Source organism: Rhinoderma darwinii, chromosome 2, assembly GCF_050947455.1.
Source record: "Rhinoderma darwinii isolate aRhiDar2 chromosome 2, aRhiDar2.hap1, whole genome shotgun sequence".
Classification (NCBI taxonomy): Eukaryota; Metazoa; Chordata; class Amphibia; order Anura; family Rhinodermatidae; genus Rhinoderma; species Rhinoderma darwinii.
Window position 1 is genome coordinate 149,068,512 of NC_134688.1, and position 12,281 is coordinate 149,080,792.

The window sequence follows — 12,281 nt, forward strand, 5'->3', positions numbered from 1 at the left end:
CTGAGGGCGACACTCTCTTCTCCTGCAATCTCTTATAAATTTGTCACCTTTAACAGATCTTCACTGCGCAAAAGTGTTTCTAAAACACTTAGTTAATTTATTGAATGCAATGTACTTCATTATTTGCCACAATTTGTTAGAGTTCTGCTGAATTTTGGTGAGAAATCTTCTCCACAGCGTCCATCAAGCTAGTTTTAAATTGGAGATGATTGATCATTTATTAGGCAGTCAGGTCATCAGAAAGAATGGAAGTACAAGTAGAGCATACTAAAAGGATTAGCCATCAGTCCTTGAATTATGGCTCTACAATTCATCTGCAATTATTAGGAATTGATTGAGAACAAAGTCGGGTAAAGCTTTTCTTGGCTGTATTTGGACATGCCGTTTTTTTTGTTTTTTTTTAATATGTAGCAAAAAAAAAAAAAAAAAGAAAAAAAAAAAAAAGAAGGATTTAGGAGGTGGACACTAAACCAAAAGTGTTAACTCCGCCTTCGCCCCTCCAACAGACACTTAGCTAGCCAGATATGCACACAGCAGTAGGAGCAAATCACTAGGCACAGAATCTTTAGGTAACCCAATGGCGGGTGGGAAACAGGGGCGCTAAGATGCTCTGGTCCAGTTTGTCATCAGCGAGGAGGGGGTAACAGTGTGATGAAATAGACACTGGAGGGAATTTATGCAACTCTACTCCAGTTTTCTGGCCTAGAAAGGCGTCAATTTACGCAAAAAAACTTTGTTCCCAAAAATGAGCAAATTTTGCATTTTTACGCGACCTCCACATCATTAATAAAAGGGGTGGGCAGGGATTAGCTGGAGAAGTGGCCCGTCAAATTTACTTTAATTTATGGCAGAAACTGGCGCAAATTAAAGCGGCAGTCGCCTCTATTAGCTGGCAAAGATTTTACTTTTTGGCGCACGAATGAGCATTCATGTGCCTCATTTATTATGAGGCATTTGCCTCTCATAGGGGTTTCCTCACGAGGGACATTTTTGACATACCCACAGGATATGTCATAAATGTAAGAATGGAGCTCCCTAAACTCGGTTCTAGCTTTTTGGGCTCACGCTGCCTCCTGGCCACTTCCTGCTTACATGGTCAGGAGCTACAGAAACAGCTTAACTCGCTGAGCTATGCTGTTTCCGAAGCTATGATAGTAGTGAATGGTAGTTGGGGAAGCAACGTAGCATGCAAGCTACGCCATTTCCATAACTACCATTAAGTTGTATGGGGCTTACAAAAACCGGAAATCAGCCGAAACACAGAGGTAGAACGGGGTTTAGGGGCCCCAGTCTAGAGACAGGTGCGGGTCCCAGAGATGGGAGCCACGGAAACAGTGTAGCTCAGTGAGCTACGCTGTTTCCGTAACTCCTGACCATGTATTCAGTAAGTGGCCAGGTGGCAGCGTGAGCACAAAAGTCTAGAACAGGGTTTAGGGAGCTCAGTTCTAGAGATAGGTGCGGGTCCCAGAGGTGGGACCCACATTATCTGACATTTATGACATATTCTGTGGATATGTCATAAATGTCCTCAGTGGGAAAACTCCTTTAACATAAAAAGCGCTGGAGTAAGCTGCATGTAATTTATTAAGACTGGCGTATGAAAAACCCTGCTTTCCAAACTAAAAGAAAAAAGGAAAATAAGGCTGTATAGGCGGAGCTAACACTTGGCTTAGTATCTACCTCTTAAAGGCAGAAGCATATACCAGTGGTCCTCTTGTTTTCACGCTTACGTCATTGCGGGACACAGACAGTGTTAATACAGCCTGTGTTGGGTGTTTCAACTGTTCCCCTGCCCAGCTGCTGCCGTGTAACACTTGTGACCAGATACTTTAAGGATGCATTTGCAGGTTGTGGTTGAACCAGTTTGTGAACAAAAAAAAAAAACCCAAACAATTCGTTAATAATCTACAATAGTAATGTAAAAACTTTACATTTGAAAAAACAAATCCACACAAAAAAAGCAAACCTTTAAATGAAAACATATGCAAGTCATTTAACGTGAATAAAAACGTATACATTTACCTGGCAATATTAAGACAGCAGTAGGCCACCCAGAGGAGCCAGAAAATTTCTTAAGGTCAACCCAGGAATTAAGGCTTTCATGAACAGGATACTTTGGTCCAAAACCTGAGATCAGTGCATTCCGTCCAGGGATCATGAGACGCAAAACATCTTCAGACTGGGCTGTGCCACACTGTGGGTCAAACTCCACTGATATCCATCTAACACACTCTGGGAAAGACACCTGAAAAATAGAAATTAACAATTACATATACATCAGTGTGGGAAATCAGTCAAAAACTCTACAATTTATTGTAACTTTGTACAGGACTGCAGGATAGGTTTCACTCGGTTTCCTGTCAGTGAATAAAAACCTTCTGCTTTAGATCAAGAAACTAAAAACACATGTAGATCTAATACGTCTCACGTCGGAGGGGTCTATATAATTGTATCCAAATCTAGAAAATTACCCTTGAATTAAATAGAGCAGCAGCATGACAAATCTCTCACGTCCTGATAGCTTGCTAGAAGTGCATCAGTGAAGGTAAAATGCATCAGCCTGGAGTCCAGGCTTTTGCCTAAACTGAATACAATTATATCCATCTCTCAGCAGTACTCAATCTTTTGGGCTTCCATGGACTACAGGCATCATGAAAATGGTGAGAAACTAAAAACGCAGAACTTTTCAATGTACAAAGATTAAGCGTGATTTACAGAAAACCCCCCTGAACCCGTTATAAACGTGTTTATAATCAACCAAGCGTGCATGTTTATTACAATGGGGAGGGGAATAAGCTGCTGGCACACCCCTCTGGCAGCAGTTTATCTCCAGTGGCAAAGGATCAGGCATGTCGAAAACATGACATTTGCCACCTTGAGGCCTCCCCATACACATTAGATTGTCAGCTGATCCCACCGAAATCGGAGTGTTCCAACAAATTTTGTGTAATGTTGGGGCAACTTTAGGCAGCTGGCTAAAGTAGATTCTTTCCCCTACTGAGCTGTTTGCCACAGGAGAGCAGGCGCATTAAGGGCCGTTTTACACTAGCAGATTATCTGCCCGGTAAACGAGCGCCGATGGACAAAACAGCATGTTGATCAGCACTTGTTTGCTCCACTTAAAACAAAGCATTGATCGGAATGTATTGTTCATACGATCATTAGTCTCTATACATTTGCATCTTGTCAGCAGCATATCCCGTTTACAAAGATGTACTGCCGACAAACGATGATTTTTGGATTGCATAAAAGCTTTGATACGCAAAAAAAACGAGTGTGTGCTCATTTGACCCCTGCCCTGTTAACAGAGTTTGTCAAATGAGCAAACACTCGTTTACACAGGTCAATTATTGGGAACGAGCACTCGTTCGCCTGATCATTGCCTGTGTAAAAGGGCCTTAAACCAGGCACACTTAAGCACCACCTAGACAGACAGAATTTAACATATGGGCAAGTTTTTCAACGGTTTACTTTTAGGATTTGATTCTAGGTTCCTTAAATGGTGGTCAGCGGGTGAATTTTACGTCTGAATGAGGAGAAAAGCCTGATAGAAAAGCATACCTTATATTGCATTACACTGGCCGGCTTGTATGGATGTTCGCTTTCCACCACAGCGTAGTGATTAGAGGTAGTACATGCAGAGAGTTGTTCAGGCTGATTACCAGTTGTGCTGTCAGTGGATTGATTTGGGTTGAACAGAGGAGGTGCATATTTCTGGTTCAAAACTGCAACTGATGGCAGTAATTGTTGCACAAGACCGAAAACCTCCACAGCTGCCTATAATAAAAGTTAAAATAAATGTGGATTATTTAAGGTTATCAATACAAAACATGTAGACTGAAGCAACTCCACAACAGCAAAACACCTGGCAAGAAATCATTTTACACAGGTTTCATATTTTACAACCCTGCTTACAATAATGTACATTCCTAATGATTGCCCAAAAAAAAAATAAAAAATTTGTTCTTACTTTTGGAATTGCAGCTGCTACTGGTCCAATATAAGCGATCAGTAAGGGAAGCAGCATAGAAAAGAGACTGGAAGAACTTAGCAGCTCTGGAATGTCGTCAGCTGAAAAATAAATAGGAATGGGTGATCCATAGTACATGAGCATCACATGACTATTTTATATCACGATAAACTATGTTGCAGTGAACACATCAAGACTGTGAAATTGCATCAAGGCCCCAAGATCTGTAAAATCAGGATGACCACTAGACAGGTTTTGCAACCCAATAATTATAATGTGTTAACGCTCCGTTAGGACCAGTAAACTAATTCGGAAAATCTCACCATCAACAGCAAGTGCTCTGTGCAGAAGGTCCTTAGAAGCTCTCGTCACAGCATTTACCACAGAAAGGGCCCGGCTGCAGTTTTTGTCTTCTTCATTGGCTTTACTCAACAGTTGAGACTGAAGGTCTCCGTCATACTCACTCCTATAAAAGTAACAGCAAACAGAAGCAAGTATTGAGTAATAATGTACTTGTTCCCTAATTTTAGAAAACATGGAGGACAAGCATATCATAGATATAAAGGAATAACAGACCTGTAGTATAATACTTGTGGGATTTGCCCTCTGGTTTGGTTTGTACCATTGCTGCTCAAACTGCAGGAGCTAAAAGTGAATGTCACGCCATCTGGACACTGAACGGTGGTCATTCCTCCATCCCCATTTGCTGTGCGGCTTCCATAATTTCTCAAGCGAACTGCATATTTCATGTTCTCCTTTAGAAGGGAAGCATTAAAATAATTCTTTAACGACTTTGATGACAAAAATGAAGCTAGATTTTTACAGTGTATAGTTGCCTGTTTTAGTACCTTTAAGGGTACGGCTTTATCCAGCCTAATTTCAGCAATATCACTGGGTGAATCATCAGTTGTATAAGTGCCCTTCACTAGTTCTAGCGATGTCCACCTATGAGAGTGCCCTGCATCGCCAGAGTGGTCACTCTAAAAGGGACAAAAGAAAATGCAAAGTTATTAGTAAGAGAACAGGATCTGTTATGTGCTTATACAGAACTTCATCAATGCAGAAAGTACAGAGCACTGCATGATCTTAGTCTTCCATTTAACTGCAATGCAAAGAATACCATATTCTTTAAGTCAGGCTTTAGCGTATACACTTGTTTTTGGTCTTTAATGCTGTAAACAAAATAGTGAAATCCAAAACCTTAAAGTGACTGGACAGTTGAACGGTCACTTTGGATATAATGAATACCTACATTTAACCCCGATACTCCTTTTCTGTAGGAATGCGATGGTTAAAAACCACTAATTGCCATGACTTAGACTATGCAGACATTTAATCAGTCTGACCACCGATATTCTCAGTGCCAATATGGGAGAAGTAGAAGTCTAAGTGATTGGCATGTCAAACGCTGGAGAACTCAGCAACTGCCTCCTCACCTCATTTCGAAGCAGTAGCAAGGAAGAGGTGCCGCAGGGCAAAGAGTTTAGGTCAGTATTAAAAAAAAAAAAATTCATAGTATGGTGGGACCCAAAACTACTATAAAGTGACTGTAATGAAAACTGTAAACTAACTGAGCCTTATAGTTACTTCAGTGCTAATATATTACTAAGGAAAGAAGTGCACTAATATCTATTAGCTGGCCAGACACAGGACAGGTACATAGGTTTGGGAAACACAAAATGCCAGGTAAATATATTATTTCTCTTAGAAGCTAAGTAAATCAATGAGTCACTCTTCCTCAGCAATGATCTGACTAAAAAAAATTTGTACCAGTAACCTGAGAAATATAATTATTCTTTCTCGAAGCAGGTTCTTCATCTGCATACTAGGAGATCCAGGATCAATAAGAAAAAAAAACTTGCATTAACCTTTGGGGTTTATGAAAAATACTCACATCATCCACTAAAACCTCCAGCTCATACTCATGGATTCCCCCTCCACCATACACACTGAAGCCAACGACGACGAGACCAAGTTTATCCACTGAAAAGCAGATGGCATCTGGTGAGCCATTCCCAGTGTTCCAGCTTCTACCCTGGCTCGTCTTGGTGAAGCGATTAGGAGTAGACTTAACAGAATGTAGAGAGTTTAATCCATCAACCTAAACAAAATAGAAAGTTATAGGATTAGATGCACCAAATTTCTACCAATTTGTATCTGCTTCTTTTTGCTTATTGTTCTACACTTAATTGGGTTATCCCACAAATCCATTTAATTTCAAAACCTCTTAGAGCCAGTTAAAAATGCTAAATTAAACCGGTCTCAAAATTACCTTTGTAATATTTCTCCACTAACCTGTACCCATATAGACTCCAGCAGGACAAGCAGCGCCGGAGCTATAGCAGGAGAAGCGCTGGACCACGTGACAAGCAGCGAGTTGGTAACACTTCATTTTCCTCGGCTATCTTTAGCCGGCCCTCTAAAGCCACAGCTGTGCAAGTCTGGGTCCTTCCCCAAGCAGCAGATAGCGCAGTGGATGGAACATTTTGTTAAAGCACGCTTTTTTTTTTGTGTCACCAAATTCTGAGGCCCAGGCATATGATTTTTCTGATCACTTTTTATTCCATGGGGGGGGCGGGGGGTGGAAGAGGTGTATGGGATAAGTAACATATTTTTTTATAGGTCGGATCATTACGGTCATGGCAATATCAGTTATGCTTATTTTTATTGTTCACATTATTTTGGTAACAGGAAAAATTATTTTTACTACTTATTTGTATATTGTTGAAAACAAACTTATTTTGAATTAATTTTTTTTGGTCCAATTAGTAGACTTAAACATGCGGTCATTGGATATCTTACACAATATTGTGTTTTTAATCCCTATTGATGAGCATTTTATTAGTCCAACCACATACTGAGAAAGCTTGTGTATTCATTAGATAAACTCTGTAGTGAGAGAGCCCGTCTTCCAGCAGTAGTTTCAGTGTGGAATTACAGCTTCTCTCTCCATCTGCTGCTTTCTTTTACTGCAGAGCCAGGGAGACTGCAGCTTGTACGGAGCACGTGTGAGATTTCAGCAGCAAGGAAGGACAGACAATAATAGAAGATTGTCATCTTTAGGGCTTGCCCCCACACAAGGGAATTGCTGCAGAAAATTTTTGCAGCAATTCCGTTGAAAGTCAAAGGCTTTCCGCTGCGGCAAAAACGCACCATTTCCTATGGTTTTTACGGCAAAAGATGATGTGGAAATTGCTGCGTTATTCCCAATGTTAGGAGAGGGAGACCTCTCCTCTGAAAAACGCAGCAATTCTGCACACTTTCCGTAGCAGGAATTGACATACTGCAGTCCGAAAAACACGCACCGCAGGTCAATTTCGGCTTGGAAATCTTATGTAGCATGTGAATGAAATTTCTTAAATCTCATCTAGTATGCTGCTACTGTATTCTGCTGCGTTTCGTTACGTGTGGACGAGCCCTTAGGTGGGCACAAATTTAGCATAGCTCATGAATACACATGACTCTTGAGCTCGGTCTCTAGCTGGAATAAAATGTGCATTTTAAGATCAGGCGGGAAAACTTTCAAAAAGGATTATACAGCCATTCTGATACGGATTTTCAAAGTACGTACACCAGCATAATAACGTCTAAGACCTATTATTGGGACATCTGCTGACAAGTCCTACTTCCCCTACCTACACAGGGTGATTGACAGCTCTACATGTATATAAACGCATACAGGAAAAGCGGTCAATCACAATGTGTGGGCAGAGGACGAATGGGGTCACAGGCTCGATCTATACTACCCTAACAATGAAATAGCTATTTATATGAAATACTGAAATCATATCATAGAAAACTATAGATCCCCAAGCTCAGCATCTCACCCTCTATTTGATGCTGCCCAGATAAGGTAGCACTGAAAACCTGACAGAACCGCTTTAAAGTGTTAGGGTATGTTCACACGCAAACTCAAAAACTTCTCAAAATACGGAGCTGTTTTTAAGGGAAAACAGCTCCTGATTTTCAGACGTTTTTTAAGCCACTCGCGATTTGAGGCGTTTTTTACGGCCATTTTTGGAGCTTTTTTCGATAGAGTCAATGAAAAACAGCTCCAAAAACGTCCCAAGAAGTGTCCTGAACTTTTTTCGCGGCCGTTCTTTTTCACGTAAAAAAACGCCATGAAAAAGGCTCCGTCGGAACAGATCAATGGGCAGATGTTTGGAGGTGTTCTGATTCCTCAGCCGTTTTTCGGGCTAAAATAGGCCGTGTAAACATACCCTTAGAGATGTTCTTAAACATGTTCATTTTAAATTCAACGTGTACAGTACTGAAGTATAAATACCTCAGATCCAAGGGCAGATGCGGTTAATTCACTGACAATGCTCGCCAAAAGACCACAAGTGTTGGATACCAGGTGTGAAGAGAAGAGTTCATGCTCCCTGCGTAAACTGTTCCTTACTGGTAGAACAACGATAACGAGCATCTTCTCCAAAACTTCTCTGAAGCTGGTCATTCCAGAGACATTTTCTTCACTCTACATTACACAGAACATATTAGAACTTACTATAAATTGGTATAGATACTTGCTTTTCGAGGTAATTTATACATTATAAAGTAGATTGCAAAAAATGGGATTGTACAGCTTGTTTGGTTTGTATTGTAAGAATACATATTAGGGGTGGGCAATAAAAAGGGGAGGAAAAAACCCAAAAACACAATCCAAAATTCAGCACAGATCATCAACGTCATCGTGGGCATTTCGGTTTGTTCGGGCGTTGTGTTACATACAGGGACGACGGGGGGTTACATACCAGTCACCCATCATCCCTGGATATAACCCCCATCATCCCTGAATATACCATTAGGGTGGGCACTGTCTGCTCGCCATGGGCATTGAGGCTAAACAAGAAGTAAATTGGGCGGGCATTGAAGACACCGTGGACCAATAAGATGCCTGAAATGCTGGTATATGGCAGAAGTGCAGCGAAACCTGAAAATATGCACCAAACCACAAAGACCGGAGGAGCAGAGGGATCATCCTCCTCCACTAGTTGTTGGAAAAGGGTTAGGAGAGTATGTATTTTATTAGGCACTATTGGGGCCTTATGGTGTGTGTGTGTGTGTGTGTGTGGGGGGGGGGGGGGGGGGGGAGTGTAAGGGGGTATATTATATGCAGTAATTTACAGCAGGCTCAGGAGATGATTATTAATTCAATTGCGTAGCATGCAAAAAGGGGTGAGGCCTAAATATTCCTTCATTAATCGTAGTCTAGGTTACACGTTCAATAACTCGGGATTTTGATTTGTCATAATCGCCCAGCCATAATACATATCTACAATTATGTCCATGTATGTAGTTAATAGAAAGGAATTACGGACTTCTACATAACAATAACAATGTTCCCAGACCTGACTTAGCTTTTCCATGCAGGACACCAGCAGAGGGAAGCGATGTGCCAGTGCAGTATCATTTTCTGTGCTGACTTGTTTAATCATGGAACGTAGAAGAACTTCACCATCATATGCAATGGGAAAAATGGAGGTAAGCTTCACAGAAGTGTGGCAGAGAGCGGACATAACCGCAGCTAGCAGGCGACTGCTTGAAGTCTTGAAATTTGCTTCCTGTATGTCCTTCAAAAGAGAACATCATCAATTAGCAATGGAAACTATAAGCTCATGCTCACAGGAAACCAAAAAACTATAACGTTTCATCATGAAGCTAAAAATCACTTTATTTTATTTTTTCAAAGGAAACCTACTATTAAAAATGTATAAAAAGGACTTTTTTTAGTCTATGTTAAAATTGTACAAATACATATACACCTCCAGAAAGATATGATCTGAGAATGTGATGACTCCCACTAAAAGGTTTTTTTACATTTCTGGTTAGGTCTTTAAAGCAAGCAAGTATTCTATGATCACACAGTTCTATTTACTTTCAAATACATTAGATTAATTCCCTAAAGTTCACATGGATAATACTGAACGTAGGCCTAGTGGGCCATTACCTGAAAACGAATATTTTTACCTGATCCAAGCAGTTCAGTAAATCACAGAGACATGCCCATTGGAGTGCAGGCGTGGGGTAGAATGAATGGAAGCAAGCTGTGAAGGTGTTGTGACACTCCTGAAGAACAGCTTCTAGAAGACTTAATGGTTGACTCAGATAACCTTGGGGATCATTGTCCAGTTTCATCACACAGTTATCCACACCTTCAGAAAGGATTTTCCTTAGTAAAGTCCTTGTCTTTCCAATGCACTCGGCCAGTTTGGTTGTTTCCTCTATGACTGGTTTAGTAGTAGCTTCAAAACAAAAACAAAAACAAAAAAAAAAGACGATTTAAAAATAAAGAAAAAAAACCTGGAGAAAAAGGTACATTCAAACTCATATACAATCAAACCACCCTTTTATTTCTATCCTACAGAGGTGTCTCACTTCCTACATTGAGATACCTATTCCCCTTCAAATTTAATTATAAAGATCTAGTCAAAATGGGGGCATCCATTTTTCTGATGACATGCCACTCTTCTTTTTAGTCCAGAACATGGTGCTCTCACATCAAAGGCTGCAAACACGTCCCTGTGAATGCACATGGCAAAACGGCCAATCAAATTCAGTCTAGCAATGACGTGCCTACTGTCATACGTGCTCGAAACATTCCCCAAGGCCTCACGCACACGACCGCATTTTTGTCCACTCAAATACTGGCGTAAATACGGGTCCTTGGTCACACGTAGTCGACCGGTATTGCACCAGTCTTTACGGGCACGTTTTTGGCTGCAAAATTACACTGCAGTAATCGGCAGCCCTTCTCTCTCAGTGCAGGATAGAGAGAAGGGACAGCCCTTTCCGTAATAAAAGTAAAAGAAATTCATACTTACCCGACCGTTGTCTTGGTAACGCGTCCCTCTCTTGACATCCAGTCCGACCTCCCTGGATGACGCGCCAGTCCATGTGACCGCTGCAGCCAGTGATTGGCCTGTGAATGGCTGAAGCGGTCACATGGGCTGTAACGTCATCCCGGGAGGCCGGACTAGAGGAAGAAGCAGGGAGTTCTGGGTAAGTATGAACGTCTTTTTTTTTTTTATAGCTTTATCTATATTGTGATCGGTAGTCACTGTCCAGGGTGCCGATCGTTTAACTCTTTCAGCACCCTGGACAGTGACTATTTACTGACGTCGCCTAGCAACGCTCCCGTAATTACGGGAGCCCCATAGACTTCTATGGGCTACCCGTGCCGTAATCACGGCCTGAAATAGGACATGCTCTATCTTTTTCAACGGCACGGGCACCTTCTCGTAAGCATACGGGGAGGTACCCGTGGCCAATAGAAGTCTATGGGCCCGTAATTACGGGAGTTTTTACGGTCGTGTGCATGGGGCCTAAAAGTAACAAGAAAGGGGTACGGTGCTCAGAAGTTATAACATACAGTGCCAGAGAGGTGTGCATGTTTTCTAATATACAGGGATTCATAGGAATGAATTGGTTGAGAAGCAGAAACAGACAAGAGCTAGTAAATTCACTGTATTTCATATCACAAGGGATCTATTTTATATTACCATCTAACTGTGGTTTATTAATTTGTCATCTTGGCATAAACGGATTGTGACAATAATATGCCGTTATTTCTAGTGCCTGTGCACTTTACATTGACACCATAAAATGTAGTAGGATAGATCAAAGAGTTTTAAATTTCTGCCTGTCTGCATAAAAAAAAAAAACTCTTGACATAGGGGCTGCAATACATGCGTTATATACTTTAATGCTTGTCGTTTTCAGCTGTTTTCAATGCTTCTTTCAGAATTTGTTTTACTTTGTTTAGATTACTATATGTCATTTTTTGTAAATATATTTTTATATGAATTTTATTCACCTTTTTGATATTTTTATATATATATAATTTATATTTCTCTCATCTATCAATAATGGATGTGTGGACTGTTCCGTTCTATATCCAAGTTCCTAACACCTATATCCAAGAGGTGACTGCATCAGTGTTTCACTTCTCTATCTCCAATCAGCCGAAACTCCCTCTATCTACCAGCCCTACGCGTTTCTTTACTAGATTATGTCTCTGCCGTAAATCATCAGGGGCTTGCAGAGTCAGTGTTAGAACTTCTATCATTCTAGAAGTGTGCAATGTATTAGACCAATGTCGTTTGTAGCGTGGATATCAATGCCAGCCGCTATAAGCGGAAAACTACTCCATCTTTCAAAGGTGGAGTCCCCACCCTCTTCCGATGACACCATCCGCTTCAGCCAATGAGAGACGCCGCATATGAGGCATATCCCACCCTGCTGGAAGAGGGGGCTCGTCAACCTCGGCGAATAGGAGGCCGGCCAGCGGCCCGTCCTCCCTCGATGACGT

At 41.2% G+C, this 12,281-nt stretch overlaps 1 protein-coding gene across 15 annotated transcripts in view; it reads right to left on the minus strand.

The window, feature by feature from the left end:
• The window catches only part of MYCBP2 (MYC binding protein 2), a 291,950-nt gene that overhangs the window by 139,070 nt on the left and 140,599 nt on the right, over nt 1-12,281 (minus strand). For all 15 annotated transcript variants that reach the window (XM_075852355.1, XM_075852367.1, XM_075852366.1 and 12 more), the window contains 10 exons: nt 9,941-10,215; nt 9,322-9,543; nt 8,256-8,447; nt 5,865-6,071; nt 4,819-4,950; nt 4,547-4,725; nt 4,294-4,436; nt 3,971-4,071; nt 3,562-3,777; nt 2,023-2,245 (listed from right to left, as the gene is read on the minus strand). In XM_075852355.1, the coding sequence (XP_075708470.1) occupies nt 2,023-2,245; nt 3,562-3,777; nt 3,971-4,071; nt 4,294-4,436; nt 4,547-4,725; nt 4,819-4,950; nt 5,865-6,071; nt 8,256-8,447; nt 9,322-9,543; nt 9,941-10,215 (1,890 nt within the window). The remainder of the gene's footprint in view (nt 1-2,022; nt 2,246-3,561; nt 3,778-3,970; nt 4,072-4,293; nt 4,437-4,546; nt 4,726-4,818; nt 4,951-5,864; nt 6,072-8,255; nt 8,448-9,321; nt 9,544-9,940; nt 10,216-12,281) is intronic.